Genomic DNA, 26,794 nt, shown 5'->3' on the forward strand with positions numbered 1-26,794 from the left:
CCATCATGCTGAATTGAATTAAGTTTGGGACCAAATGACCAGTGCAGATTTTGCCATCCAGCATGCAATAATGTACCAAATTACCGTGGCAGAAAAAATACTTTTATGCAAGATGGAACCATTAAAATGTACAAAAATCTCCTCCCTTCATAACTAAAAATAGAATCCAAACTTTCATTTGGATTAATCCCTTCAATAAACAAAGCATAACTTAACACTAGAGGGTTTTGTTTTTTTCAATTAAAGCTCATAACAGAGCCGGTGTCTGAGGTTGAGAAGCATTTTCTAGTTCTGCGACTCTTGGCAACTCATCACTAAAAGCCAAATAATAATATCAGTAGGAATGTCTAGAGTAATTAAAACACGTACTGTACTTGTACTAAAAGAGAAAGTATAAAATACAAAATGGATGCAGCAATACAGAGGGGAAAACCTGGCACACAAACCAAATCAAATCAAATTTATGGTATGAAATTATTAATATTTAAGGGTGTATCATTGAAGAGGGAGAGACAGGAAAAGACGGCTATCAACCATATTTTTTTTTTCATTTTTATTTCTTCAATGCTTAATACCATGGGACAGGATTTTAAGAATGGAGACCTTATTTCAGTCAATATTTGCCTCAGAAGGAATATATGATTTGTATAATAATAATAATAATAATAATAATAATAATAATATAAAGTCTGCATTGGTGTTGTGAGGAAAAGGAAAGGACAGAAACGTACAAGAAGGAGGCACCTATATTATCCCCAGCTGGACCTGAACATTCCAAGACAAGAAGTAGAAATTACAAACTGAACAAATTTACTTCAGAGGCAATCCAGCAACAGGTAGCAAGGTCTTTTTGATGGAAGTTCTTTCCTTTTTTGTTTAAAAGGATTTAAAACATTTACAAGACACCTAACATTCCATTCAATTCCTATTAAAAACAACAGAGAGAGAAAAAAAAAATGGATCTTTTGACTGCCTCTTTGCCCATGGTTCACTCTAGGTGCATCTTCCATGTTGACTGATAGTATACAACTCTCATTGTCCCACCACATTACCTGTATAATCCAGCCATCAAAAAACAGAAAACAAAGAAAGGGAACATTCACTTTTTTTGTCGCCTTTCTTTTCTCAACTCTCTGTGTGTACTAACCGTGTGAGATTGTAAAAAGGCGACGCCTTTGAATGATGCTGTACAGATGTGTTCACTGTAGGCCACACTACCAATGATATGGCAAAGTCAACACAAAGACTTCTCGTTTTTTTTTTCCAGGCCTGTTTTATTCCGGAGCCGGGGGCGGGGGGATACGGCTGGCATGCATCTCCCAGTCTACAAGATGAACTTCCCTAGGAAGAAACCAATGAAGATGGCTGCTATGACGACGAGGAGGGAGGGCAGGGAGGCAGTGCTGGCTTCTCGGCCGAGGAGGCTAGTTGAGTTTGATGTCATGTGGTCTGAGCGGGGTGCCTTTCTCATTCTAATACCGTCATCCTGTAACAGAGGGAGAGGGGCAGAGCAGAAAACCGTCAACACATGTGTAATACGTGTGTAATACAGGACATGTTTACATGCATCGATCCCGAGGGATGGCCTTCCTTATGGAGCCAGCTTTAAGTTGCCATTCGATGAATTGCAGTTTTTGGCACTATAGTGTTTGCTTATTTTTCAGCTGCAGAGATTACTGCTTCGTCTAAACCTCTAGAGAGCAGTACGACATCAGTTCTCTAAACACCATGATTCATGACTGCTTTTAGTTTTATCTTGAGTAAAATACATTAGAATGAAAACCACAAAACGCCTTTCTCACAGAAGACATTTTACCATGAAACTAGTAAAAGCAGAGGCTTAAATAATGACATCAATGACCGCTGAATTCCATTTAACTCATTTCATTTTAGGTTCCTGGTATCGAGCATGCTAGCTCACTGTGACTAGAACACTGAATAGAACAGAGCCATGGTCGATGTTATTCGTAAGATGTGTGCTTTTCCTACTATGACTAGTCAAAATGTCTGGTGTGATAAAGGCCTATGAAAGCACAACGTTTCATCATGTTATGAATATCACTCGTCAACCGATCTGACCTTTAATTGCCGGTTCTCATCAGTCAGCTTGTTCATCTCAGTTTGCATCCTCTTGCACTTCTCCAGCACTTTCTTCATCTCCGTGTCGTCCACTGAGGCAGCTACAGGCACCGCGGCTGCTGTTGGTTCGGCCTTCGCAGAGTTCATCACAGGGGCTGCTTTGGTCGCCTCAACGTCATTCTGCCCAACAAGTAGAGGGAGAGAGAACCACTGAAGTGAAATCCACCATGTCTTGAGCTAAGTAGGGAGGTTCGCCCCTAGACGGGAGCCTGAGCCAAGGAGAGGAAGCCTTCTCCGAGGCCCAGAAGCTCACAGTGACAGATCAAAGAGACCAGAGAGGAAATGCGTCCCTCCAGAAGTCACGTTTGATGTGGCTTTGTTTTGTGGGACAGACAACATGACGGCATGAGGAAATGAAGGGCTTTGTAATGGACATGCAACAACTGTAGTGACGGTAGATGAGGGTTGACAATCAATACACAGACAGGATATATTGTTATTATCCAATGTACCACAAGGCAAGCATTTATTATAAAAGTCCATCAAGTCCAAGGTCTTTTTTTTTGTACAAAATAATACTAAACAAGCCCTACAGCATGTTTTATTAATTTAGGCCCCTCAAAAGTAGGGCTGCAAGATTAATCTAATAGAAATGTCAGCCTGAGTGATTATATCGCCCCAAAAGGCTGGGATTTAATAAAATAAAAACATACATGTGCGAACACGACTCTTTACAACTAATCTCTGCTTGTGGGAAGTCTGCTCATTATCTACGCCCATAATAAAGCGATGACCAATCAGTCTCTGTTTATGCAGTGAAGCGTGTGCAGCCGCAGCATATGGTTGACATGACTACGCGGTGTGCCAAGTCAGACGAGGAGGCTGACGCTGGACTGCTGGCCCCCCAAAAAAATGCAACCTCTGTTACATGGCGACACTGAGCAAAAAAAGAGGAACCGAGTATAACTTGCAAAATAAAAGCCACGACATTGTGTGAGAACAAGACAAATTGGTACAAGCATAAAGAGGTTCATGTGGAAATAACTAGGGTGAAGTTCTATTCAACTACTAGAAACCTGTGGTCAAGCAGGAGGACTGAACCAAACATCAGCCTAACCGTGCACTTTGTCGAAAAAAGCTGCAAAAGCTTGCAAACATTGTATTTTCTCAAGGATCACAACAGAGAGAACAGAGGCTTGGGCTTAAAAGAGGAATTTCATCCATTTCATTACAGCGTTATATATTATCTTGTACCCAAAAAAATGCTGGGTTGAAAACAACCCAATTTGGGTCATTGTCATAACCCAGCACTGGGTCAGTATGTAACAGAACACACACTGGATTATATGAAATACTGAGATTTCTTTTTACGTTTTACATGAGTTTTCTTTTTCAGAAAACTTAAAAACACAGCAATGTGTTGCTGTTTTCTACTGAGGTACTATAAAATAATGAAAAAATAAATCCTACATATTTACGTAATTACCTTTTTGCACATTCATACATGTTACACGTGCAAAAGCAGAGAGCAGATACCGTGTTGACTCAGCAGTCCACATACCCACACTGTTGAGCCTCTTAACATAAGCTCAATCTGGCTGGCCCTGGTGGCATTTTCACCTGAACTGTGAGGACCTGCTGAGCTGCCCAGCAGCACTGCTTATCTGAATCCTGATTACACCGAGAGCTCATTAATACAGGATCCTAGTGTTCACAGAGTCACCGGCTCATTATGAAGTTCTGTTTTAGTTGACACGGTGAGTGAGGTGTTGATTCAACTCTCGGAAATTTAGATGCCGAGTTTGCTCGGTTATACGAGTTATCTCATATATGACTAAAAACAAAAAAAAACATTAAATGGCATTATTATCATAGTATATAATGCTACGTTCACAGCTATAATGTTACTGCTAACTTAATTTTGGTGTTTCACGATATACGGGATACTAGAAAAGGTATCGCAATAATAATAATAATAATAATAATAATAATAATATATAATTATGGCTTATAGCTTTTCCAAAGTCTTTTGCCTTTATGGAAAGCTAAGGTATTCTGGACATTTTCAAAGTTGAGCATTTGACAGAAATCCTCCAGAGACAAAAATCATACTTCAGTTTATGATTTTAAATTATGTGGAAATAAGCTGTTTTTAATGCGAGGCAGCATCTCTTACCACTTTATCATTTTCAGAAGGCAGCTCGAAGACACATCTCAGCTTGGAATCCATGAGATCATCGGGTTTTGCATCTTTCCACTGGTGGAGATGAAAAATGGGCATGTTATTCATCAACTAGAGCTGCTAACAGCTGGATTCTATCCACACACACTTCAACCTACATCATACTATTCACATGCAGTGCAGCCTTGAATCTATGGACATTATAGAAAACATGCACAGCTTAATTTAAAAAAACCAAACAAAAAAAACCCAGTAAGAACCCCCTTCTCAATTTACCGGTCACAAGTGTACATTTTTCCACTGGTTTCAGGTCTGTATTTTTTGTGACAAATTTCCATCATGTCATCTACTGAACTGTGAGACTTTTTTTGTGATTTTATTCACTCTAAAAATTCTAATAAAGCAGAGAATTGCTTTAAGATTAAGTTAAAGAAATAATCTCTGTCATAAGTGAACACAGTTGAGTAAAGCAGTAACCTTATTCGATTCCAGTGTAATTATCAGGACCAGTGAGACCTTTGTTCCTCTACACTTCCTGGATTTTGCTTCTCTTTCATGACAAGTCAGTTCATGAACATGACTTCAAGGTATGTGAATGTTTTACCGACTGACTATGCCTTTGCTGTCCTCTGGTGGACAACTGAGAATGCATCTCTATTTTTCTTTCAGATGTTTGCTGTCATGGCCTCATCAAAGAGCCTCATCAAAGAGCCAAATATCAGCAGAATGGCAATTACCCTGCCATACTTGATTATCAAATTCAGAAGTTCAAAGTTTTTCTTTCATTTTCAGTTAGTCCTGTAGAATAATTAAAGATGTAAGAGTGTCATTTGACTCTGAGGCGTTAGAATGTATTGATAGGTCTTTTTTAATAAGCAACAGAAAGCACACAGTAATCTGTATTTATCTTAAACAAGAGTTCAAGATTAATTCAAAGAAAAACACACACTAATTCAATTTGAAATTCAGGTTAAAGAAAATTGCTTTTTTTAGGGAAAACAATGTAGTTTAACCATTTGTCTGTTTTACTATAATTTTTGAGAGACTCCAGCTTATTTGTGTTCTACCCTATTTTGCTGTTCACTTTCTGCAATGTGAGGAATATTCTAAGCTGCCCTAGGTACAAGAGGACCTAGTTGCAACTTTTTTGGTTGTTTATTTTTGTGTGGGCAAGCTGCAGAGTAAGAGTTTGTGTTATACAGAGTAACACAATTTGTGTCAAGCTCCAACTTCAATGCATCCTTATTAATGAAGGTGTGTGGATTTCCAAATATTTGAATGGTTAATGACACAACTGGAAAAAGTAGGTGTTTTACTTTAAATATTTTAAACAACATCTTTGCTAAAAGTCTTTAAGTAAATAAAAATCACTCACCAATGAATCCATGTCAGTAACGTTTGACGGGGCAAAAATCGTCTGCACCATGAACTTATGTTTACTTTTCTCATTGGGGTCATAGTCAAAGGGCTGTAGCATGACTGTAAATGAAAGAAGAACAATGTTAAAACATTACACTCTCCACAGAAAAAAATATTATGTAAATAATCAGCATAATAAATGCCAGAAATCAATTTTCTGTGACAATGTTGATTACCCAAAAGGTGACAATTTCGCAAATCTATTCTGGCTATGTCAAACAAACATGCTTTTGGCCTGGTGGCATTCATCACGGCAGGAAGCAAAATGGAAGTCATGTAATTTGGGGGTGTTGAGGTGTTCATTTTCAAAATCTTATCATTACATTTGATTTTACAGCCATCATGTGAATTATATTTATTTTTACAAGGCTTTCCCTGCTTAAGACTTTTCGAGGGGTTGCCTGTGTTCAGTTTTTCCCTGCTTTCTATGGAACGTTGCCCCTCTCCTCTGATCTGCAGCTCTGTGTTGCTGTGTGTGCTTCTGAAAAGCTTTGGGAAATCATCTCCGAGAGCCTTAATGCATTAAAGAATGCTGCAAGGATAACGTATTTTTGTCGGGCCAACCCAGAAGTTAGCATTGTACTGGTTCCCTCGACAAAAAGCCAATGGGATTGAAAATAGCTGAGACCAGCTACACTTTGATTTGTAGCTCCTTATGCAGCACCAAGTGTCGGGCGTCAGTTTGTAGCTTCATGTCTTTGACTTCCATTGAAAATGACTTGTAGCCTGTAGCTGTATGTCCCGCGTGGTGCAACGTTCATTGGGTATGTTTTTCGTTTTAAAGTGGTTTGTGTGGTTGCCTTTATGGTGGCGGAGGATATTGAATTCCATCAGATCGAGGTGCGAGTAATCTCTCAGAGAATGATGCACCAATTTTTAACACAATCACACCTGCTGGATGTAATGAAGATAATTTTGTTTCAATGCTTCCTCTGAACTCTGATGTTTCAAAACATGGAAAGATAGACTGTATATAACAGAACCTGTAATCTCAGTTCAAAATGTTTAGTTATTGATGCTATTTCACCTGTTTGCCATATTGTCCTTAATTACCATCTGACCCTTTAAACTTTCCAATTACCTGCCAAGTCCTGCATTCAAATGACATGACTTCCATTTTCCTTCATGCTCTGTTGAAGGCAACCTGACCAAAACCGTAGTGAAATTTGATTAAGTCATGAATCTCCTGATGATCTGCGTGTGCCCTTTTCACCTTTGGGTATTTAACATTGTAACTCTGTGAACTTGGGTTTACCCCCAAAAACAAATACTGGTAATGTTTATCCTCTCAAAAAACCTAAATGTTAAAAATCTAATTTACCTAAACGGAGTGGATGTTCACCTCAGCAAGCCAAAAATGATGTTCTTTATGTAACGTGTAAATGTCAAGTTAGTACATTCCTCCCACACTGAAGGTAGAGGGCTAACATCTGATCGCCCTCATGTTGTTGTGGGGGTTTTTTTATTAGTTAATTCTATCATCTCTTAACCAATTTGAAGAAGATGTTTATTTTTACAGATTTAATCCAGTGTATAAACAGTGAATCTCCAATGTCTTTGTCCACCATCCAAAGTTTTTATTATAAATAATCTCTCCTGTGAGGCCTTAATGAACGGCTGCTCATTGGAGGCAGCTTGTATTAATGTCACTTGTAATGTATGATGGTAATATGTTTTCAAGCAGCAGCTGCCTGATCAGTAAATGGCGGCCGTGTGTCCGGTACCGCTGGCTCTACTAGACCATTATCAGTAGCCAGTCAGCTAAACCAACATGGCAATGTTTGGATTTGGGTATTCAAAAACAAAAAATGTCCCACCTGACTACCATCATTGCATTATTACTGTTGTGCATTTAAAAAGGTAGCTAGTGACCATCCAATCAAAAGTGTCTTTTTTTGTTTTTGATGAGGCAAAAATATATTTAAAGAAATTTACCATCAAGTCTATTATGAGACTTGAAGATATCCTCCTGGGCTGAAAATGAGCCTCATCTCTTTGCAAAATGCTTTATGCAGCATCTGATTTCTTAGACTTGGGTTACATAAATTCATATTTTTAAATGCTGCTGTGGCACATGAGGTAGAGCGCTTGTCCCGTAACCACAAGGTTGGTGGTTCAAACCCCTCTACCGGCAACATGCCGAGGTGTCCTTGAGCGAGACACCTAACCCCAAGTTGCTCCCCGGGCGCTTCATTGCAGCCCACTGCTCCTCCGGGATGGGTTAAATGCAGAGAATTGTAATTTCCCCATTGTGGGACTAATAAAGGATTGATTATTATTATTATTAAATACCGTATGGCAGTACACACTTGCAGTATTTAACTGACCAAGTGAATATAGAAATACAGGAAAGTTGTTTGTAAGTTACTTAATTTGGCCATTGAAGTTTCAAATGATGGCTACATCCGTACTCCACAACTGGCGTAAAAGTCATTTTCTGTCTAAATCCAATATGTACACTACATCACATAGTGGACTGCAGACCATGTGGACTTGATGATTTGGTAAAAACAGCTTCCAAAAATAACAGATATGGGCTTTAACGCCTCAGCTTCAACTTATCATGTGACCTTGTTGACCTGTGACCATATTGTGCTACAGCTCCCTGGCTTGCACTGCGTTCCAAATAGCAAACTTTTTCTTTTACTTCAAGTACAAACTGCAGCTGCCCTTTGTAAGTATGTACTGTTGCATGCAGTATGCATTCAATTGGGATTTACTACATTTTCATAACATCGCACCTTAGACTTTGACCCTCTTGCTCATATATCCACTGAGCAGAAGATTATGGGTCAGAATAGCCAGAAAGGTTTGCTGGACTGCATACTGCAAAATGCATCCGGATGCAGTAAGATATGCTGGTATTTTTGTCATACTATGTATTGGGACTAGGAATGTCAGTTTCGGTTGTTGCTTTTGATAGCCCAACACATAAGACAAAAATGCTAAATGACATGAAGTATAAAAGATGCTATCCATATGATACCCCCACATTTCACTACAAAAAAATAAATAAGGTGGCAGCTGGCTCAAAAGCCGTCTGTATGTTTGGCTTAGTTTAACACATATCTTTAAATTCTTGTAAGCTTATCTGCTGGCTTATCTGCATGGTGTAGTTTTTTTTATAGCCTAACGTTTGCTTTTTACTGCCGATTGCATTTACTTACAAAAATCAAAAAAGGTGTTAATTTGTTAAGATTATCTTGTTGAACAAAATGTATGTTGAACAATATGTGTAAAAGTATCAAAAACTTTTGTTTGCCACAGAGCTTATTTTCAACAATAATTCAAAATGCAATGTAAAAATCTCATTGGCCTGTTGTTGAGGGAACTAGTGCTAAGCTAACTTACAAAAACACATCATCTGTGTAGTACTCTATTAACAACAATTTGAGGGGCTAAAGTAATGTTTGGTCACTGAACTTAAAAAGGGAAAAAAAGATGAATAATAAAAAAAATACTTACCAGAGATAATGACAGTTGCCCCGGGATCGATGACACCGCTGTTTGGCCGTACACAGTATCTGCGAGGCGCAGTTGTCTTCACTTTGAAACACACTTTTCTGTCAGAAGGGTTCCTCAGTTTGAGGTTGGTGGTGACTACATCTGTGAAAGGACCTGATGGACAAAGAATTACAAACAATAGTGCATTATTATTTCTGTATTTTTGAGTAGACTCTTCTCCTGTTGGCACACCACCACAGCCAAACTGTAAAATGGAAAATAAAGCAAAAAATAATATCCTTATAGCAAAACTTAAAGATACTGCTGCTGCATTAAATTACATGGAGACATAATTTACCAGGGCATTTTGAATATCTTTAGAAAGGTAGGTAAAAATGCAGAATAGAGTAAATTAAATATTTCAAGTTATATATCATCCCTGAATGGCAGATAAGGACGACAGTGTTTTGGTGCCAAAGAACTTCATGAGGTCAGATCAAAAGTCTCGCCAGGGTCCAACTCCATTAGGCCTAAATGATTAAGAGGACTAATTGAATAGTGACTTCCTTGGCTTGAAGCTCGATTGCAGGAGTGATACCTTAATATTATTAACATAATAATATTACAGTATTCTAAAAACAGGGGATGGATGAAGGAAAATAACCAGAACTGAACTCATATTATTAAATATAAAAAAAAAATGCATCCTCAAATAGCTGATCAACTATACAGTCCTGACAGAGGGGTATTACTACCTCAAAACGAAAGCATGGCATGAGACATTCAAAAAGGTCAGGAGCTCCAAGAAAATGTAAACTCAGGTCATACATCTGGAGGATCAATAGTTAGCTCTCCATCTTGTGACAGAGCTTGCTTCAAATTAGCTCCTTAACCATAGTCAGCACCATCCACCTTTGATGAGTCATATCACGTCAAAAACACAAATGGAAGCCAAGTTAAATAAAAACAACTTACAATTAGCTTCAGAGTCATGAAAGCAATGTGTCCCGATCAGAGTTATAGGGCGCAGAAAATAAAGGAGGCAGAAATAAAATTCAATCCCATGTCTAGATTTCTGCAAAACTCTGATGGGTGTCTTCATGAAAAAAAACAAAATTTTGCGCATGGTTGATTTCTGTTAATTCAAGTTCCCGTGAGGAATATTCTACAATATATGAGAGAGACAAAAGAGAGAGGGAGTGAGTTGCAAAGGTGAACTTCCTTCTCTTTTAGAGAGACAGTCGCCTCTCACTCTGCACTCTGTCAGTCAGTGAGATAAATAAATCTCAGTCGGATATACAGCTGCTCGATAAAGGTACCCGGTAGCAAAGAACCATTGGTCCCTTTCAATCAGGAGTACCACGGAAAGATAAGCAGGATTTCTCTCCCTCTGTAAAAAAAAAAAATGTTTTATTTGTCATCCCCTACCTGCCTCCTGGGCCCTTACCATGCAATCAGGCCTTTGCGCTGACAAAAAAAAGCTGTGAAACTTTCCTCAAATTGTACTTTACAAAGAGAGATGAGGACAAAAATCTGACTTCACAGATTTCCTTTACTGACACAAAAACTAAATGTGCAATAATCACATCCAACAAATTACAGGAATGGCCCTTAAAAACAAATATGCTCATATAAAAAGGTCTTTAAGCAAATTAATAAATAAATAAACAGATTGTAGCCTATACCAAAACAATAAACAAAAGATATGGCTTTGCTAATAGTGTCTATCGATATCGTCAGCTGTGTTTCAATATCCTGGGGTGATCTGCCTTTGTGTAAATAATATTTTGACAGAATAAAATAGTTTTACAGGATATAGTTTATCAGTATTTGTGGTTTTATTCTCAGTCTCAAACATAGCTTAACCATGGCATGTGAAATGCTACGTCAATACACTTTAGGAACAAATATAACAGGGATCACTAGAGAAAATTGCAGATGTTGCATGTAAAATACATTGATTGAGCCAGTTAAAGGCATTGTGCACAAGCATGTGTGCACCATTCAAGATAGTTTCATCTCCACCTCATTTTAAGACAGGGAAAACCCTGATGTTGCATGGTTGGCTTACAAGTGTTTATTTTGATGTCACAAATTCTAATACAAACTGGAGTTTAATAGTGCCATTTACAAATCGGCGACATTTGTAGGCAAACCATGCAAGTTGTCAAGCCATGGAAAACTGAAATTGACTTAGTTGTGGTTAATAAAGTTGAATGTAAATTTTGGACTGAGATACGAGATTCTGGCGGTTTAATGTGACCTCACTTAGTGGAAGTACTTTAATTTATTCTTAGGAATGCAAAATGATAAGTCATTAAAACAAATTACTTTTTTGTGTATTCATTTTCTCATTTCCCAGTAAATCGCTACTTCAAAATAAACTTCCTATTAAAATCATCATCATATGTCTCTGATGATGATTTAATAAAAGGTCTATATATTAAACATTTCCATGAGATAAAAGCATTTAAATATTATTTTCTAGTCTCTCGCTATACAATTTTATTCCAGCTTGGTTGCTCAGGAGTTCACAAAGCCCACATTCAGCACTCGTTCACACCCAGTGTTCATAAAGATAAGAAGCAATGCATGACCAGATTGGAGTGGCTCCAGCCAGCTAAAGCTAACAGAGAGTTAAAGTAATGACTGGGGCGTTGTTTTCAACACAGGTGTGTCACAAAGGCATTCCTACAAACCTGAAAAACCTCATTTGCCACATGGGATTTTCCCATGCACAAACTCTGCTTCCGACATCTTAGTTTTTCCTGTTCACTTTCGTAAAGCTAGAGGTAGAACATACGAGATGCTTCCTGCTGTGGTCATACCAGATTATTGTAACAAAGATGGTGAGTGATAATACACACTTGTGGAATTGTAATTACCACATACAGTGTTTGTCAAGATAAACTGGTATATCCATTTTCATCCCACTCCTATTAACTGACTCAGAGCAGTAATGCAATTTTAAAGCCTGGAGTTGCTTAAGTTTGAATAGTGACCTTTCGGATGTTTTGAATGAGAGAGGAATGACGGTAAGTAAAGGTGTTGAAGAGTTGAAGAGCTCAAAAGTACATGGCAGGTATTATCATTACAGCGTATAAACCATTCCTCCTGACTTTGCACATGCCTGAAGCCTTTCTTATATCCTGTACCTGCTGGTGGGCCTAGTGAAGCATCAATTTATTTATCAAACCTGTTTCTGTCACACAGACACAATAAAACCGTGTAGACCTAAAACAACTGTGTCATTTCTGCAGGAAAAACACTATGTGGTACTGTCAGGTGGTGTTGGGCTGTATACCGATTCATGCGGTTTTAATTTCCCCTATGATATCAATTTTTCATATACCGAGTAGGCCATGAAGAGCTCTACAGACGGGGAGAGCTAAGAGTGCGTTGAGAGTTGACCCCTCTGAATAACTTACACAATAATGAATAACCCACAACTAACTCTCTTTAACCGGGTAAAACACCATGGAACAACAATTTGTGAAACTTAAACAAGTTGTGAAATTAATAATTGTACATTCACAAATTCACAACACCAAACGGCATCCTGGGTAACATTATAGCTGCTATCATGGAGCATTACAATCTGTTAACAGCTAGGAGAGGCTCTGTCGCTACTACGCAGTCAAGAACAGAAAAGAGAGATCGATGATGAAGAGAGAGAGACCAGAGATGCACTGGAAGAACCAAGAGAGGAGCTGAGTCCGTTAAAATCCGTCACTGTTGTTTCCAGTAGTGCTAAAGCTAACAACCTCTGTCAACGCAGCACAAAACGTGATGGATAACCAAGAGTGCGATTACGGTCGTTGGATTTCTGGCCGTCAAAAACAGTGAAGCCAAAAGGGTCAGACTCCACTTGTAGAGGCATTTTCCCATGACACTGCATATGACAGGAAAGCAAGAGGTGCAGTGAGCGACATAACAAACACACAACAATCCACCTATGCAAGTTCATGGTCCAACTACAGTCAATTGAAAAAAAGATCAACGATTAAAACACTGGTTTCGAGGTATGTCTTGCCAGGGCGAAAAAAATTCAGCCAAACCTCTATACCAAAATTATACCAACAACACCGACACAGACGCCCTCTTTTCCACAACAACAGACCTGTGGTCAGTTTGTTGTGTTTGTACAATTATCTTTAAATATTTTGTTTTGGAAAGATAGATGTTGTTTTCATAACTAAACTAATTTATTTTTTTTTTTTTTCTATGTTGCAGTTTGCACATAATTGTTTACATTCTGCAACCGTCTCATGCATTCTGATTTCATAATATACAGTAGTTCTGTGGGGGTCAAGCAAAACTTAAGTAATTAGCCTTCAATATAAAGCCTTCAATATAAATATGAGAACATAACATTTTTTGTTTATATTCTCTGTAATCCTGACTGTAGAATAAGCCACCATCACCCTATATAGAGGGCTATAAAAAATAAATACTGTGATGTACCGTAAAAGATCTTAAAGAATCTTGAAAAATACCGTGATACAGATTTTTTGGGTCATACCGCCCAGCACTATGTGTAAGCATTACTATATCAGTACTGAAACAGATGGATCACAGGAAAGCAGTTATGCACATCAGATACACACCCACACCCACATAGCCTGCCTCTATTGTCTAACTCTGAGATGCCACCTTTGCTCAAGCAGCGCTAGCACCATCTCTCTCATCTTGTTGCATGTATGCTTAGCTAGGGTCCCCCAGGCCAGTTCTATTCTAAAAATACCAGCCAAGGAAAGGAGGGCTGCCCCCTCTATCTTGCTGGAGGAATCCCAGCAGAGGCTCTAAAGCAGACCAGCTCTCAGATACACGCAGACCAATTTAGCACGTCCTCTGTGACAGTAAAGGAGCCGTGGTCATGTTCCTTCTCCTAAGATTGTTTTTCAAAAGGCAGTATAGGAACCATTTTATTAATATCTGTGATCCTCCTGAAGTACAGATAACCTCCCAAACGGAGTGACCCGTTCTCTTTCAATGTAGCGCTTTGTGTTTGATTTGACCAATCTACCCTTTAATTTAAATTGTCTGGGTCAAGGTGCAAAGACTATTTGCATAACGCATTGTATTCAGAATCAGGCTTGCATAAACAAGAGGTTAAGAGGACTATTCAGATTGTACAAGGGCAGATACAGCGCAGGTGTTACTTGAAGTCAGCTTGCTAGTTATTCTCAAACTAAACAGAAATACCAAAAACATTTTGTTCCTCATGCTTAAGATTACAAAAGTTGTGTTCCAGGTGCAATAGAATAGAACAAGTGGTCAATAAATGATTATCAATTAATGATCAGTTTTGTCATAACTTTGTAATTTAGCTTTGCATCCATTCTAGCACACAGAGGTTAAAAGTTGAACCTCTCATGATAACAGAAAATGTAAACCGTGTGACTAAGCAGAAAAACTCTAACTGGAGCATAGCCTTCTGAAATCAGATACAAATAGGAGGTACTCTGATCAGATTTTGACAGACCACGTCTCTGCCATCAGACTTAATAAAATATCAAGGGGATTAACTCTTGACTCCGATTTTCCAAACCTTTATCTCTCTACTCTCGGCCATTTCACTTCTTCACTGACGAAGTCTGTTGAAGCCCTATCAACCTGTTGCACAACATTAATGCAAGTCTGATCTGGCAATCAAGCTTAAAGTCAGTACCAGTGTATAATTTTAACTAGCTAGTTTGAAACTTAACGCAGCATGAGTTTTGTTTATCTCGAGCTGTAGCCATTTGTAATTCACATTGACTGACAGGCTCTATTCACCACCACAAACCCCAAACCTGATACAACAGTCACAGATCTGCAAAAAAAACCCCAAAAAACAACTTCCTGATTTGAAGAAAGAAACAAAAAGTGAACCACTTTTAAAAAGTACTGCAAATGATCTGGGGTAAACATGTGGCTTTTCATGCTTCCCCCTAAGCCTGTGTTATCATCAGGTGTAGGATCTGCATTGTGTAAAAAGATGTGACAAATCAGTTCTACGTAGGACACCTCACCACCAAAAACATCTGTGACCTCCCCCCACCCAATAGCTATCCTGTGGGTCTGGTATTTGAACTGGTGACCTTTCCAACAATCCTGTCATGTCCAGGCTACAATCAATATCCACTTACACCAAGTCCTTACTGACAATCAGCATCAATGAGCTGAACAATTCCTGGTTCTAGAGGAGGGGTAAAAACACATACAGCCACAATGACAATCAGGCCTGCAGCAAAGACAAGAGTAGTGACACAAGAAATGAGAAGGAAATAAGTCTGTGTGGTGCTGGCCTGGGATTGTTTTAGAACACCATAACTTACCAACACTAAAACTATTGTACCTATTCGTATTAGTTTGTTGCACTTATTGTATTCGTATTAGTTTGTTGCACTTATTGTATTCATATTAGTTTGTTGCACTTATTGTATTCGTATTAGTTTGTTGCACTTATTGTATTCATATTAGTTTGTTTCTGTACTTTTGCTCTTAGATGCTTGTTTAAGAAAGGTGACTTCTGGTGACTAGTAGTTCTCTTGATACCTATGTTGAATACACTTATTGTGAGTCGCTTTGGATAAAAGCGTCTGCTAAATGACTGTAATGTAATGTGATGTAATGTGATGTAATGTGAAGCGTGTCACTACTTAAATCAGCACAATAGGCAGAGATCACCTCGTGCCTTAGCAGTAGACCCTGGCCACCATCAGCCAACTGTTAACTGACACATCACTGCACGTTATCAGTGCCAGGCCAGCAATCAGTGGTAATCTAAAAAAGGTGTGTGCATTACTTTGATTTCCTAGGGATGAATTCAGAGAACACTCTTGTCCTGTTAACACCTTTTATTGAGCATTTATAACGTGATTGTGATGGGTGGAGTCAGGAGAAACGACCTAACGTCAGCTGGACGCAAAAACCGTTGCAGAAAACTGACGGTTGTTAAGCTCAGTTGGAACTGTCAGTTACTTCATCGGATTACCATGACAACGTGTCTGCCATAGGTGTGCCAGGCTTAAATAAAAGTTCCATTCCATTGCTTCCATTTTACATCCGGGTTATGAGCCGTTAGCGCTTTCAGTGTGTTACAGCTGTTGCTAACGCCACTAGCGACAGCAAACTGTTAGTAGCTCGCGCAGCTACTGGAGACAAACGTGCGTAACGTGCTCGCGTCCATTCCATTCAACAGCCGCTGGAAGTTGTGGCTAAGTGTTGTCAGTTTAACGTTGTCTGGTTATAAACGGCAAACCGGGTCCAAAAGACACGCCACGCCGGCTATCCACGTCACTACACTGCGAGGATACAGCGGCCCGTCTCGTCCCTGGCTAACTTAAAATGGCGGTGAATGCTAGCTAGCTTCGGCTTTGAGGGAGTGTGAGATCGCTCCAGTCGGGTCTTTCTCCACCGCCTTTACCCCGCGGGACGTTTGACACGTCAAGAAGCGTCGGTTTTACCTACCTTTAAATTTGAGGTCGCAGGGAGGGTCGAGGACAAGGATCTGATCCAACTTTGACATGTTAGCTGTGGGGGATGCACTTGATTTCGGTGTAGGGAATAACTGACAAGTGGAAACCCTCGCTCCCCTGCTGCCACTACTGAGTCAAACGCTGACTGAGCTCTGCGAACGAGCATGTGGCTACAGAAACTTGAACGCGCGAGTGCACAACCCTGTTGCGCGCCCTCGTGGCTTGGCAACTGAACTGACGCGATTATGGGACATTAACTAAGGGGGGGGGATTGATCATTTAATTGCAAGTTATTTAGTCTTTGTTTGTGGTTTAAATACACAGTTAGACAAAACATTTTGTGTGTTCAAATAAAATGCTTTTTTTTGTTGTTTTCTCCATTCGCTTTAAATTATTTCCTTACTTTAAAACTGTCAACACTTAGTAATTATCCTTTATTGGGCAGGGCATCCCTTAAAACTATTAATTGTGTTAAACTTGTTTAATTCAAAAATAACAATTAACAATATAAGATAAGATGAAATAAGATAATCATAGACGAATCTTCAATTTACCCTTTGATAATTTAATTGCAAGTTATTTAGTCTTTGTTTGTGGTTTAAATACACAGTTAGACAAAACATTTTGTGTGTTCAAAAAAAATGTATAATATAAGATAAGATAAGATAAAATAAGATAATCCTTTATTAGTCCCGCAGCGGGGACATTTACAGGATTACAGCAGCAGAGAGGATAGTGCAAACAGGAGACATAGTAAATAAATAAAAAAACAAGATCAAAATAAGTATTATAAATAAGCAAATGAGCAATAAAAAACAGTAAAGAACAGTAGAGAATCCACAGTAACTGAAATATTATATATACAGACAGAAACTATTATAACTATTGTATTGGACAGTGTATTATTGTCATGTGGTCTACTATATGTCATTTTCTTAAGTTAATATATCCTTGCTTATTTCTTGGTAGAATTACTAAAATGTCGTCTATTTCATTTAATTTCATTACTTTTGTAATTATTTAAATTAAATTAGATATCAGCCAATATTTACATTTGAGAGTTTCAAAGAATTTGATAATTAAATGTTGGATGATATTTTGTTTTCATGATATCAATGCATAACATTAGTAAAATATGAATAAAGTTTACTATTTTTCATTTTATTATTATATTTCAATATCCCTTAAATTTGGTTATTTGATAACTGTGGCTAAGATATGTAATGTGCAGAGAATAAACTTGTAAGTACGCTTTGATTGATACACTACACACTAACGCTGTTGATGATGTTGAATATATCATAACCATTCTTTGTACTACATATCGGCCACAATCTATGCCAATGCCAATGCTGTGATAAGCTAGTATAAACCTGCTAATTAACCGGTCAGGCTCTACTTCTTAATCAGGATAAAGTAAGTTTTCAAAGCTAGTTTGGATTATTTATTTACCAGAAATAACGTGTGTCCATCTTTATGCAATTTCTCCACTTTATCTGTCATTAACCTATGAGGTCAGTTCTAAACAAAGACATTATAAACACATTAACACATACAACATTAAGTAATCGAACGTAGGTGTAGGATTTGATAGAGCCAGATAGAAAAAAGTATAAACAAAAATAAATTTTCATTTGTGTTAATTCAATGACATAAGAGTTATAAACATGAACACTGTGTTCGGAGTCAGACTACCATTGGTAAACAGATGAAACTGCATGATCACTTTCAGATTGGCCTTAATTCCCATCATAATCAGTCAAACATGTTTTATTGTTACTGAATGCCATGTCTGAATGCTAAAGCCATTTCAGGAAAAAAGGTTCCTCCTGAAAAACAGAGACAATATTCTCCAGTCTTTACCTTTACTTACAGAGAGACCATTGACAACTGTGGCTATGGTTAAATCAGTCTCCGTGACAAGAAGTTTAGACCTGCCAAGAGTAATGCTCTGCAGTGTACTGAGTAGGACTCTGTGGGAATGCTCTTCTCTGCGTGTAATTTGTGTGGTATATGCTTTTCAGAAGGTTACATCAAACATACATGTGCAAAAATAACACAAAACTAACTTGAGTCTTTCCTATTTTTGAGCTAAAGCTAATAGGTTGTGGGAGAGTAATAACTCTTATGTAAGAAACTCCCACTTTGGATAAGTGGTAAGAGGAGAGCAACAACTAAAATTTAAACAAAACAAGGTACTTTGTTCTCACATAATGTGGTTTTGCAGTGAAAATGAGTAAAGCTTTATCAAAACTATGAAACCAAATAGTGTAATTTTCACTCTTTAGGTTCCTGAGGTGTTAGTTTAAGTGAGTCCCCCTTTTATCTTGTTCATCATTCTGGTCTCCAATAACAAAACATAAAATCAGTGAGGCTATATAATAATCCTCTAAGAGTGTCCTGGTGTCTTTGACATTTCAAAAGACATATTTCATTCAGGTGAAGTAACAAAAGAAAAGAAAAGAAAAATAGAATAGTCACTACTTTATTACACTGATTAATATACAAAGGTTAATCTGGTCTACAGAGGATACAGGGAGCATGATTTAGGCAGACAGTATAAGGATGGCTGCAGATAATTGTTGACTGTTTTGCATACAATTAGTCTGTGCAGAATTAGTCAAGTAATTCATGCATTACTCTTGACGTATGCACTTTAAGCGGTGTCATACATTTGTTTAGAAAAACACAAAAAAGGCACTTGTGCGGCAACAAATAAAACACTTGAAAATCTCATCACAATGTCAACATGTAACCTCTAATAAAACTTATTTGCTCATAATGTAATTATCTCTAGTATGGAGGTAATATAACAAACTGCATCAAAAAAGCGGTGTGATTTTAAAATACTGTTATCAATCTGTTGGTTGATTTCAAAAGTCCGTACATCTGGACTACAAAGCAGCTCCTAATTTGATGTCTGATGTCAGTTTCAACTTTCCATTTCAGCCAATTACTACATTACATTTAAGTGGAAGCAATGACACATTAATTGGCTGATTTCTGAGAGGAGTTTGGATTGACTTCCCATTAAAAGAGACCAGTTCGTATCAGCACAGTTATACATGAGTGCATTAAAAACTACGAGTTGAATTCCATTATCCCTTCATACATGTTGGTAATATGATTTTTTCAGTGGTTATATAGAACCAGAAATACTGTTACATAGGAAACCACGTTGTATCTAGGTCAACTTTCATGTCCATTTAAAAAAAATGCTGTTAAATAATACTGTTACTGTTTCAACATTTCCAATTTTTGTAAAAAAAATTCTCCAAATTAATACTGTTAAATGTATGCAAAGGTGCTGTTATAAAATTATTAAGTGGCCACACCCAAAGGCACTGCTGGCAAAGAAACATCAGCAAACAATTTACCTAATCTTACCCTTTTTCTACTTCTTTGCACGCTAGAATTTATTGGTTTAGGCTTTAATAAAATATGGTTTTTTTTAGAGCTTGGTTAGTATATAGATAACCCTTTCAGCATGTTTTGATTTCTCCTCTTAACAGTATAATTGTAACTCCTTTTCAGATAAAAAGAAAACACGTCACACAACATCATTCCCTGTGGTGAAATCTCAGACAACACATTTCAGCATGTAGAAAACAACTTTAACAAATCACCATGTAAACAATTCTAGTATTGGTCACAGTGTTTAAACAGGGGGTGTCAGCCCGTAATTACGATTTTGGCCTCTAAGCGGTTCATTCTGCAGCATTATTGTTGTTAAACCCTTATAGAGTTTTTGTGTGTGAAAACACACAATCAAGTGGAATGTAAAGCCGCTGCATTTGAGCTACAGAATTGAATGTTTGTCTAACGTTTGATCTCGACAAACAGAAGTTAGAATATTTTAACTCAATACATACACTTGCATTAAAGCTCCATGAGAAGAAAAGTATAGCCTTGATAAAAAAAACCTTCATTTAATGTGTGCCATTTAAGAGCCACTGTGCAAATCTACAGAGCAGATGACTCTTAAAAATGAAAATGTAGTTGCATCATAAGTCAAAACTCTGCGTAAAAGCACATCAGCTAGATCACTTGTCATTTATGTGTGCTGAATTTTAATGTTACTACGGTAAATGGGATAAAGCGGCCTCTTTGTAAAGAGCTGTGTACTATACCGCACAGAGAGAAATCTTTATGTAATTCAGGCAAAACACCACCTGAGGGGGACAAACTGCAGGCCTTCTGATTCCAGACCTCATCAGCGGTGAAACTGCTACAATCAAATGAAATAAATGTGCAATGACCTCTGTTGTACGGTTGTTTCATCTGACAGCCGACCACACACGCAAGCTGATCTCTGTCTGTCCACTGTCTTGTCTTTTCCAGGAGTAAGACACTGTGTGCATTGTGGACTACGTGCTGTGCTGGTGGGGTCTGTGGTGCTGAAGGGAGTAATCTCATCAGCCACCGTTGGTACTAACAGCATCTCCTGGCGGACGGAGCAGACTGCCGGGTGAGTTTAAAGGAGTCGTTGCTCTCCACCTCATGATTTTCCAGGGGTGGGATCTGTTTACCTAAACACACAGCACAGGGTCATTTACAGAGTTACCATGGCAGATTTATCTATTTTAATCATTAAAAGTGTTTTTATTATTACTACTGCGATGTATTTGAGAGTACATCCTGGTATATTAACCACTACTAGAAGTCTCAAAACAAAACATGATATATTTGCCGGTTAAAACACTTTTTTAATACAGCACACACTGTAAAATCAAAACATGACAACTTCCAAAGGTTGTTCAGATGAAACAGATACATAAAAAAGGAATAATAATTGTTAGAAATCTGGCATTTTAATTGTCTGACAAATAAAATGGTGTTTTTTTGCCCCATATTTTGGGGGAAATATATTTTAGGCCTACAACTTACAAACTGAAGAAATGAAAACACATTGCCTAAAAAATGTCTGAACAGTAAATGAGAATATTTATTTTATATTTGCAAGAATTAATGTTTTTATTTGTGTCTACATCCCATGTGAGATTATATGGCAGACAATTAAACAACATATAAATAACAGCTCCGGGCATGGTTGAAAGGCCTCTCAAATTATTACAGTACATATATACAGACTCACATGACATAGACAAAACATACAGTAAAGACATGACACCTACTGATTTTCTGAAAGAGCTCCTCAACGTTGACAGCATTTCTGGCACTAGTCTCGATGAAAATAGCTGCAATTGATTCAGCAAACTCCTTAGCTTCCTTCATTGGAACTTCCCTGCAAAAGAGAAAGACACTAAAGTAAACATGGAGTAGGTTCAAATTTAACAAGTGTCCCATGGCAAATCAAAAGATTTTTATCCATTACATCTTTTCTATTTAACTCGTAGTCAGAGATGTTGCGGTGGCCAAAAGGGAGAATATTAAAAATGTTTGGACCTTTACCAATGTTTTGGAGGTGTTTCTTTAGCTGCTATAGTCAAAGAAACAACAACTTATGATTATTGTGATTTTTTTATTTTTTATTAATGAAGCTGTTGAGAAACAGCACAAATTGTATCCGTTGACAGTTGAGTGACCAAATCATTTTGCTGCTAAAGCCTCAGCTGGTTTCTACAAGCGGCCCCTGGTCTCTTTACAGCTGCACAACAATCGCAACAACAACAACAACAACAACAACTATTTAGACATGATTTTCTTTGCACAGTGAACTTGACATGAGCTTCATGAAAGGTACAACAAGAACATTACTTTATTAGTTTTGCTTGTTCACTAAACTTGTAAGAGTTTGCTGTCCAGAAAGTCCCTAAAGGAGGTGATGCAGTGAAACAAGAGTCATAACTGAGACTGCCATGAATCTTTGGGGGCAAATAATAAAGCAAGAGGTAAGAAGCTCAAGTTTTATAAAGAAAAAAGAGATGTGTTTGTGTTGATGCATGGCAGACTTTTATTATTTATTGTTTCTAGTAGTTGGTGTCTCTTAAACTTGAATATAATCACCATAATATCCAGCTATGACAGTCTAAGAAAAGAACCCTTTGCTCACCTGATGTCTCCTAAATCATTCTTGTTCCCTGCTATGGCTACAACAATGTCCTCTGGACCATGTTCTTTCAGCTCCTTCACCCACTTCTTCAGTGTCTGGAAAGAGTCCTGAACAACAAGAGCACATCACGGTAAACTGTGGGATGGGTTCCTCAAGAGAATATGCCTGTTTTCTACAACTTGTGTCACATATTCATTGTATTAGGTGATGTTTCCATGACCAGACCAGGAAAGAATGACATTTGTAGGTCATGGAAGCGAGGCATTCCAGAGGGATGGAAAAGTAATCCAATTTTACATCAGGGTCAGAGTGTGAAACCACTTCCTCTGTTACACACATTTAATACACCAGGGAGTTAATGAACACAACAGCAGCTCCAATGGTACTTTTAGGGGTGAAGGGCATTGCTTGCCCTCAACAGTTGTTAGGAGGGCAAAAAGGATTGTTAGATTTTCCATTTTGTCACAGGGATTTTGTCCACTGATCTTGCGATATGACCACTCAACCCAAGTTTAATTTACTGTCACTTCTTTGATCAAAAGATAATAAGTGTCCTGTTATTCTTACCAGTTTAGTGATGTCATAGACAATGACAGCAGCAGCCGATCCTCTGTAGTACATAGGAGCTAATGAGTGAAACTAAAAAAGACAACATATTACTGGTTAGCATGATCAATTAATAGTTCAATGTGCTTTATAAAGATTTAGACTAGGGATGTCTCGATCGCGGCCAATCAAGGCATGCTTTAACTGATTGGTATCGGCCTATTTGATCCTTCGTTTTTTACGTCAGCTGTCAAGTGCGATAAAATAATTATTAATCGAACTCATGCAAAGGATGTACAGACCATGAAGATAAACACCCAACGGAACATAGTTAATTAAGGTAACTCAGGCAAAGACTGCACCAAAGCAACAAACACTGGAGGACACTTTAGAGGGAGGGAGGAATTCCCTCGAGACAGTGACAAGGCCAAAGAATATTAGAGAGATGTTGTGTTATTTTATATTCTTTGTTGTTTTACAACATGGATGCAGGCATTTTTTTCTTAATGCAACGCAGTACTAATTAATTGTGAAGCAGGGGATTGATTTTAATAACTTTGCACTGTGCAGCGGTCTTATTTAGGAAAAGTATCGGATCGGGACTAAGTATCAGCAGATACTCAATACTTACTAACGCAGATCAGGATCGGACGCAAAAAAACTTGATCGGGACATCCCTAATTTAAACTAAATACAATTTTAAATCTGGACCATAACATTAAAAATAAGGTATTAACTCATAAAAGACTCACAGAGTGTACTGTAAGTAGACTGTGTGATGTTGGCAGATGGAAAGGAGTTATTTCCTTACAAGCTTCAACTCATCTTAACTCACTAAGAAGGTTACATTCAGTGTTTTGAAGAATGTTCTGACAGAGAACTCTTTTCCACATAAAAACTGTTGATATTACACCAAAATCCACTATGTGTATTGTTAAGGCCTGAACATTTCCTTCCCCAAAAAACATCAAATTCTTTATTTTAATGTTTCAAAACCTAAGTTGTTTCCATCGCCTTTTACTTTACAGCACATCACCATCACCAACAGCAGTCAGCACAAATGTGTACCACATCACCCCTGTGCCCGTGACAGTATGTGCAATACAAACCATGAGGGGGCCCACTCATCAAAAAAACATGTCTATAAAGCCCACTAGTGGTCAAATTGTCTTTATATTTCATGCAGCCAGTGGTTATGATGACAGCATTTTAGTTATTTAAGTGCAGTGAAGACATTTACTCAAAAAACAAAAAAAAAAGTTTCTTAGTATTGCTACATTCACATTTTGACCTGTATGTTATGGTGTTGTTTACCAAATAGATCACACAGATAGTTACGAGTGATAAGTTTAACATTAGCCCCACAGAAAAAGAGAACTTTAAACCCTGGTGAAAGAGGTTTTTAAGGAATTGCTTTCACACAAAATACATGCACTAGTTTTTTCCATGCAGTAAGCAGTCTCGTAAGTTTTAACTACCCATACCAACCCTCCATAAAATGAATCACCGTGATGTTACCACAGTCCCAATTTACACCTAATAATAACTCTATGTCAGGAGGAACCTTGTCAGTGAAATGATTGTGTCACTGCTAGCTTCCTGATGCAAAATGTAATGATACATTTACTTTTTAAAAAGTCATGTCATGTGTGTAAACTTAAAGCTAATAATAGGAAAATCTGGAATTTATGTTGTAGGTGCACTCACCCTTTCCTGTCCAGCTGTATCCCAGATCAGGAATTTGTGTAGTTCATGTCCAGACGGCACTGTTTTGGTTAGGAATGATGCTCTGTGGATGATGAAGAGCATTTCACAACAATGCTTTTAAGCATGTTCTTTAAAAGGAACAGGAAGCAAATCAGTACATGTCAGCAGGAACCAAATAACAGAGAATAAAGATGGTCGACACAGAACCTATTTTGTCTCAAAGCACTAATGCAGAGGTCAGACAATCAACAATGGTGAAACTGAACTAGATGGTGCCGAAACAATCTATGGACTTGATCTCACACTGAATTTAGAAGTACAAAAAATCTGAATTAAAAACAACACTCTTATGTTTGATTGATTCTTTTTCTTGCTGTTACACTGTCATTTTGTGATGTGCACTGCTATGCTCTTACCCTATTGTGGGACTTATGTTGTGGTCAAAATGATCTTGAACGAATCGGCAAACAATGCTGGATTTCCCTACTCCTGTGTCCTGAAAACAAAAGGTCGCACATTAGTCACATGGCTCCTGACACACACACACACACACACACACACACACACACACACACACACACACACACACACACGTAAACAGAGTCACTGATCAGTGGTCACTATTGAATCCTATTGATCAGACGAATGTCTGGTCACATGCCAAACCCATGTGATAGCTCCAAGTTAGTCCACACATTTTACAACTAGCTTTTAAAGCAAATATTACTTATTCATGCAACACAATGCAATGCATCTACAAATCTCCTTGATTTCCATAACAGTTAAGTAAATTAACATGGAAACTTTTGGCTGCATGTCATTTGTTCTTCAATAACAGCTGTCCATATGCCTTTTTGTTAATCCAGGCACATGGACAGCTCTTATTCCATCTGTGCATGGTTAAAGTATTCATCTCTGCAATATATAAACAAAGTGGAGAACCAAAGATGTGAAAGTACAGTCTGTGGTCAACTTTTAGGTTGGCTATCAAATGCCTGGTGAGCATGTCAGTTCCTGTGGCTTACTGCACATGCCTGTTGAGCATTTGTGCAGCTCTCACAAGCTCCCAGTCCATCCTGTACTTCATTGATAAACTTCCACTGTGCAGTACTTCATTGATAAACTTCCACTGTGCAGCCTAACCGCCTCTGACGGCCCCTGTCACCGTCCCCTCACAGAGGGCAGTGCTCTGTTTTGCGAACGCAGCAGGAAACCTAGTTAACGGCTCGCTGTGACTATGACGTCATGCGCCATAAATTGAGCCGTTATAAAAAAAAAAAAAAAATTAAAGACAAACGCAAGACAACTTCAATAAGACGATTTATTGAAATTAAACGTCACGTAACACGACGATAAAAAAAAAAAGGAAATGCTTAATGATTGCTGCGCCCACCGGCCGACCAGCTATTGTTTTTCACTTAAATAACGTTGACTGTCAACGTTTTTGAAGTTTTCTGACCAGCAACAAGACGGCAAAGTCATCAGAATTTTGAAAAGTGACCGTTAACAGCATTCGCGTCAGTTGGAGTTGGAGTAGCTAACGTCTGTAAATTTGCTGTTAACGTCAAAATGTTGTCGGTTGACGTAAATTACGTTACACTCGGAGCAGACAAGGAATTTTCCCTACAAGTTGATCAACAAAAAACAGCTGCCACTTACCCCTAAAAGGCAAACTTTGAGCTCCCTGATGGCCATGGTCAGTTTAGAGAGAGTTCAAATCATTATTTTAAAGTGTTCACTCAGTGTCTTTGTCTCGTCATGCTTCAATTATTTCTTTCTCCTCTTCTTGTGTTAAAAGAGAAACCCAGCCCCTGAGACTGAGACTGACCGTCTAATAAACTAGTGTCAAGTTTTATGAATGAATGATAGCACATCCGGTGGTGACTTTCAAAATAAGACCCCCACACTTACCAAAAGTCTTCTTTCATTATTTGTGTGTGT

The 26,794-nt window shown here is 38.0% G+C and overlaps 2 protein-coding genes across 2 annotated transcripts; both read right to left on the bottom strand.

The window, feature by feature from the left end:
- Positions 1 to 653: 653 nt before the first annotated feature.
- vapal (VAMP (vesicle-associated membrane protein)-associated protein A, like) lies at positions 654 to 16,762 on the bottom strand. Its single transcript, XM_054627200.1, has 6 exons — positions 16,580 to 16,762; positions 9,146 to 9,298; positions 5,637 to 5,740; positions 4,256 to 4,336; positions 2,080 to 2,259; positions 654 to 1,486 (listed from the first exon to the last, which is right to left on the bottom strand). The coding sequence occupies exons 1-6, from the start codon at positions 16,635 to 16,637 to the stop codon at positions 1,325 to 1,327; spliced, it is 738 nt and encodes a 245-aa protein (XP_054483175.1). The 5' UTR covers positions 16,638 to 16,762; the 3' UTR covers positions 654 to 1,324.
- Positions 16,763 to 19,056: 2,294 nt separating this feature from the next.
- rab31 (RAB31, member RAS oncogene family) lies at positions 19,057 to 26,690 on the bottom strand. Its single transcript, XM_054596020.1, has 7 exons — positions 26,513 to 26,690; positions 25,270 to 25,349; positions 24,854 to 24,935; positions 23,168 to 23,239; positions 22,601 to 22,707; positions 21,723 to 21,832; positions 19,057 to 21,116 (listed from the first exon to the last, which is right to left on the bottom strand). The coding sequence occupies exons 1-7, from the start codon at positions 26,546 to 26,548 to the stop codon at positions 21,019 to 21,021; spliced, it is 585 nt and encodes a 194-aa protein (XP_054451995.1). The 5' UTR covers positions 26,549 to 26,690; the 3' UTR covers positions 19,057 to 21,018.
- Positions 26,691 to 26,794: the final 104 nt, after the last annotated feature.

This window comes from Anoplopoma fimbria, chromosome 3, assembly GCF_027596085.1.
Source record: "Anoplopoma fimbria isolate UVic2021 breed Golden Eagle Sablefish chromosome 3, Afim_UVic_2022, whole genome shotgun sequence".
Lineage (NCBI taxonomy): Eukaryota > Metazoa > Chordata > Actinopteri > Perciformes > Anoplopomatidae > Anoplopoma > Anoplopoma fimbria.

What these genes read in the sequence shown, in the direction of transcription:
- rab31 (XM_054596020.1), bottom strand. Translation starts at nt 26,548, where the DNA reads ATGGCCATCAGGGAGCTCAAAGTTTGCCTTTTAGGG. An exon ending in AACATAAGTCCCACAATAGG is followed by an intron (nt 24,936 to 25,269) that starts GTAAGAGCATAG and finishes CATCATCCACAG; the next exon opens with AGCATCATTCCTAACCAAAA. An exon ending in AATGATTTAGGAGACATCAG is followed by an intron (nt 21,833 to 22,600) that starts GTGAGCAAAGGG and finishes TCTCTTTTGCAG; the next exon opens with GGAAGTTCCAATGAAGGAAG.
- vapal (XM_054627200.1), bottom strand. Translation starts at nt 16,637, where the DNA reads ATGTCAAAGTTGGATCAGATCCTTGTCCTCGACCCTCCCTGCGACCTC. An exon ending in CTGCGACCTCAAATTTAAAG is followed by an intron (nt 9,299 to 16,579) that starts GTAGGTAAAACC and finishes TTTGTCCATCAG; the next exon opens with GTCCTTTCACAGATGTAGTC. An exon ending in TTACTGACATGGATTCATTG is followed by an intron (nt 4,337 to 5,636) that starts GTGAGTGATTTT and finishes CATCTCCACCAG; the next exon opens with TGGAAAGATGCAAAACCCGA.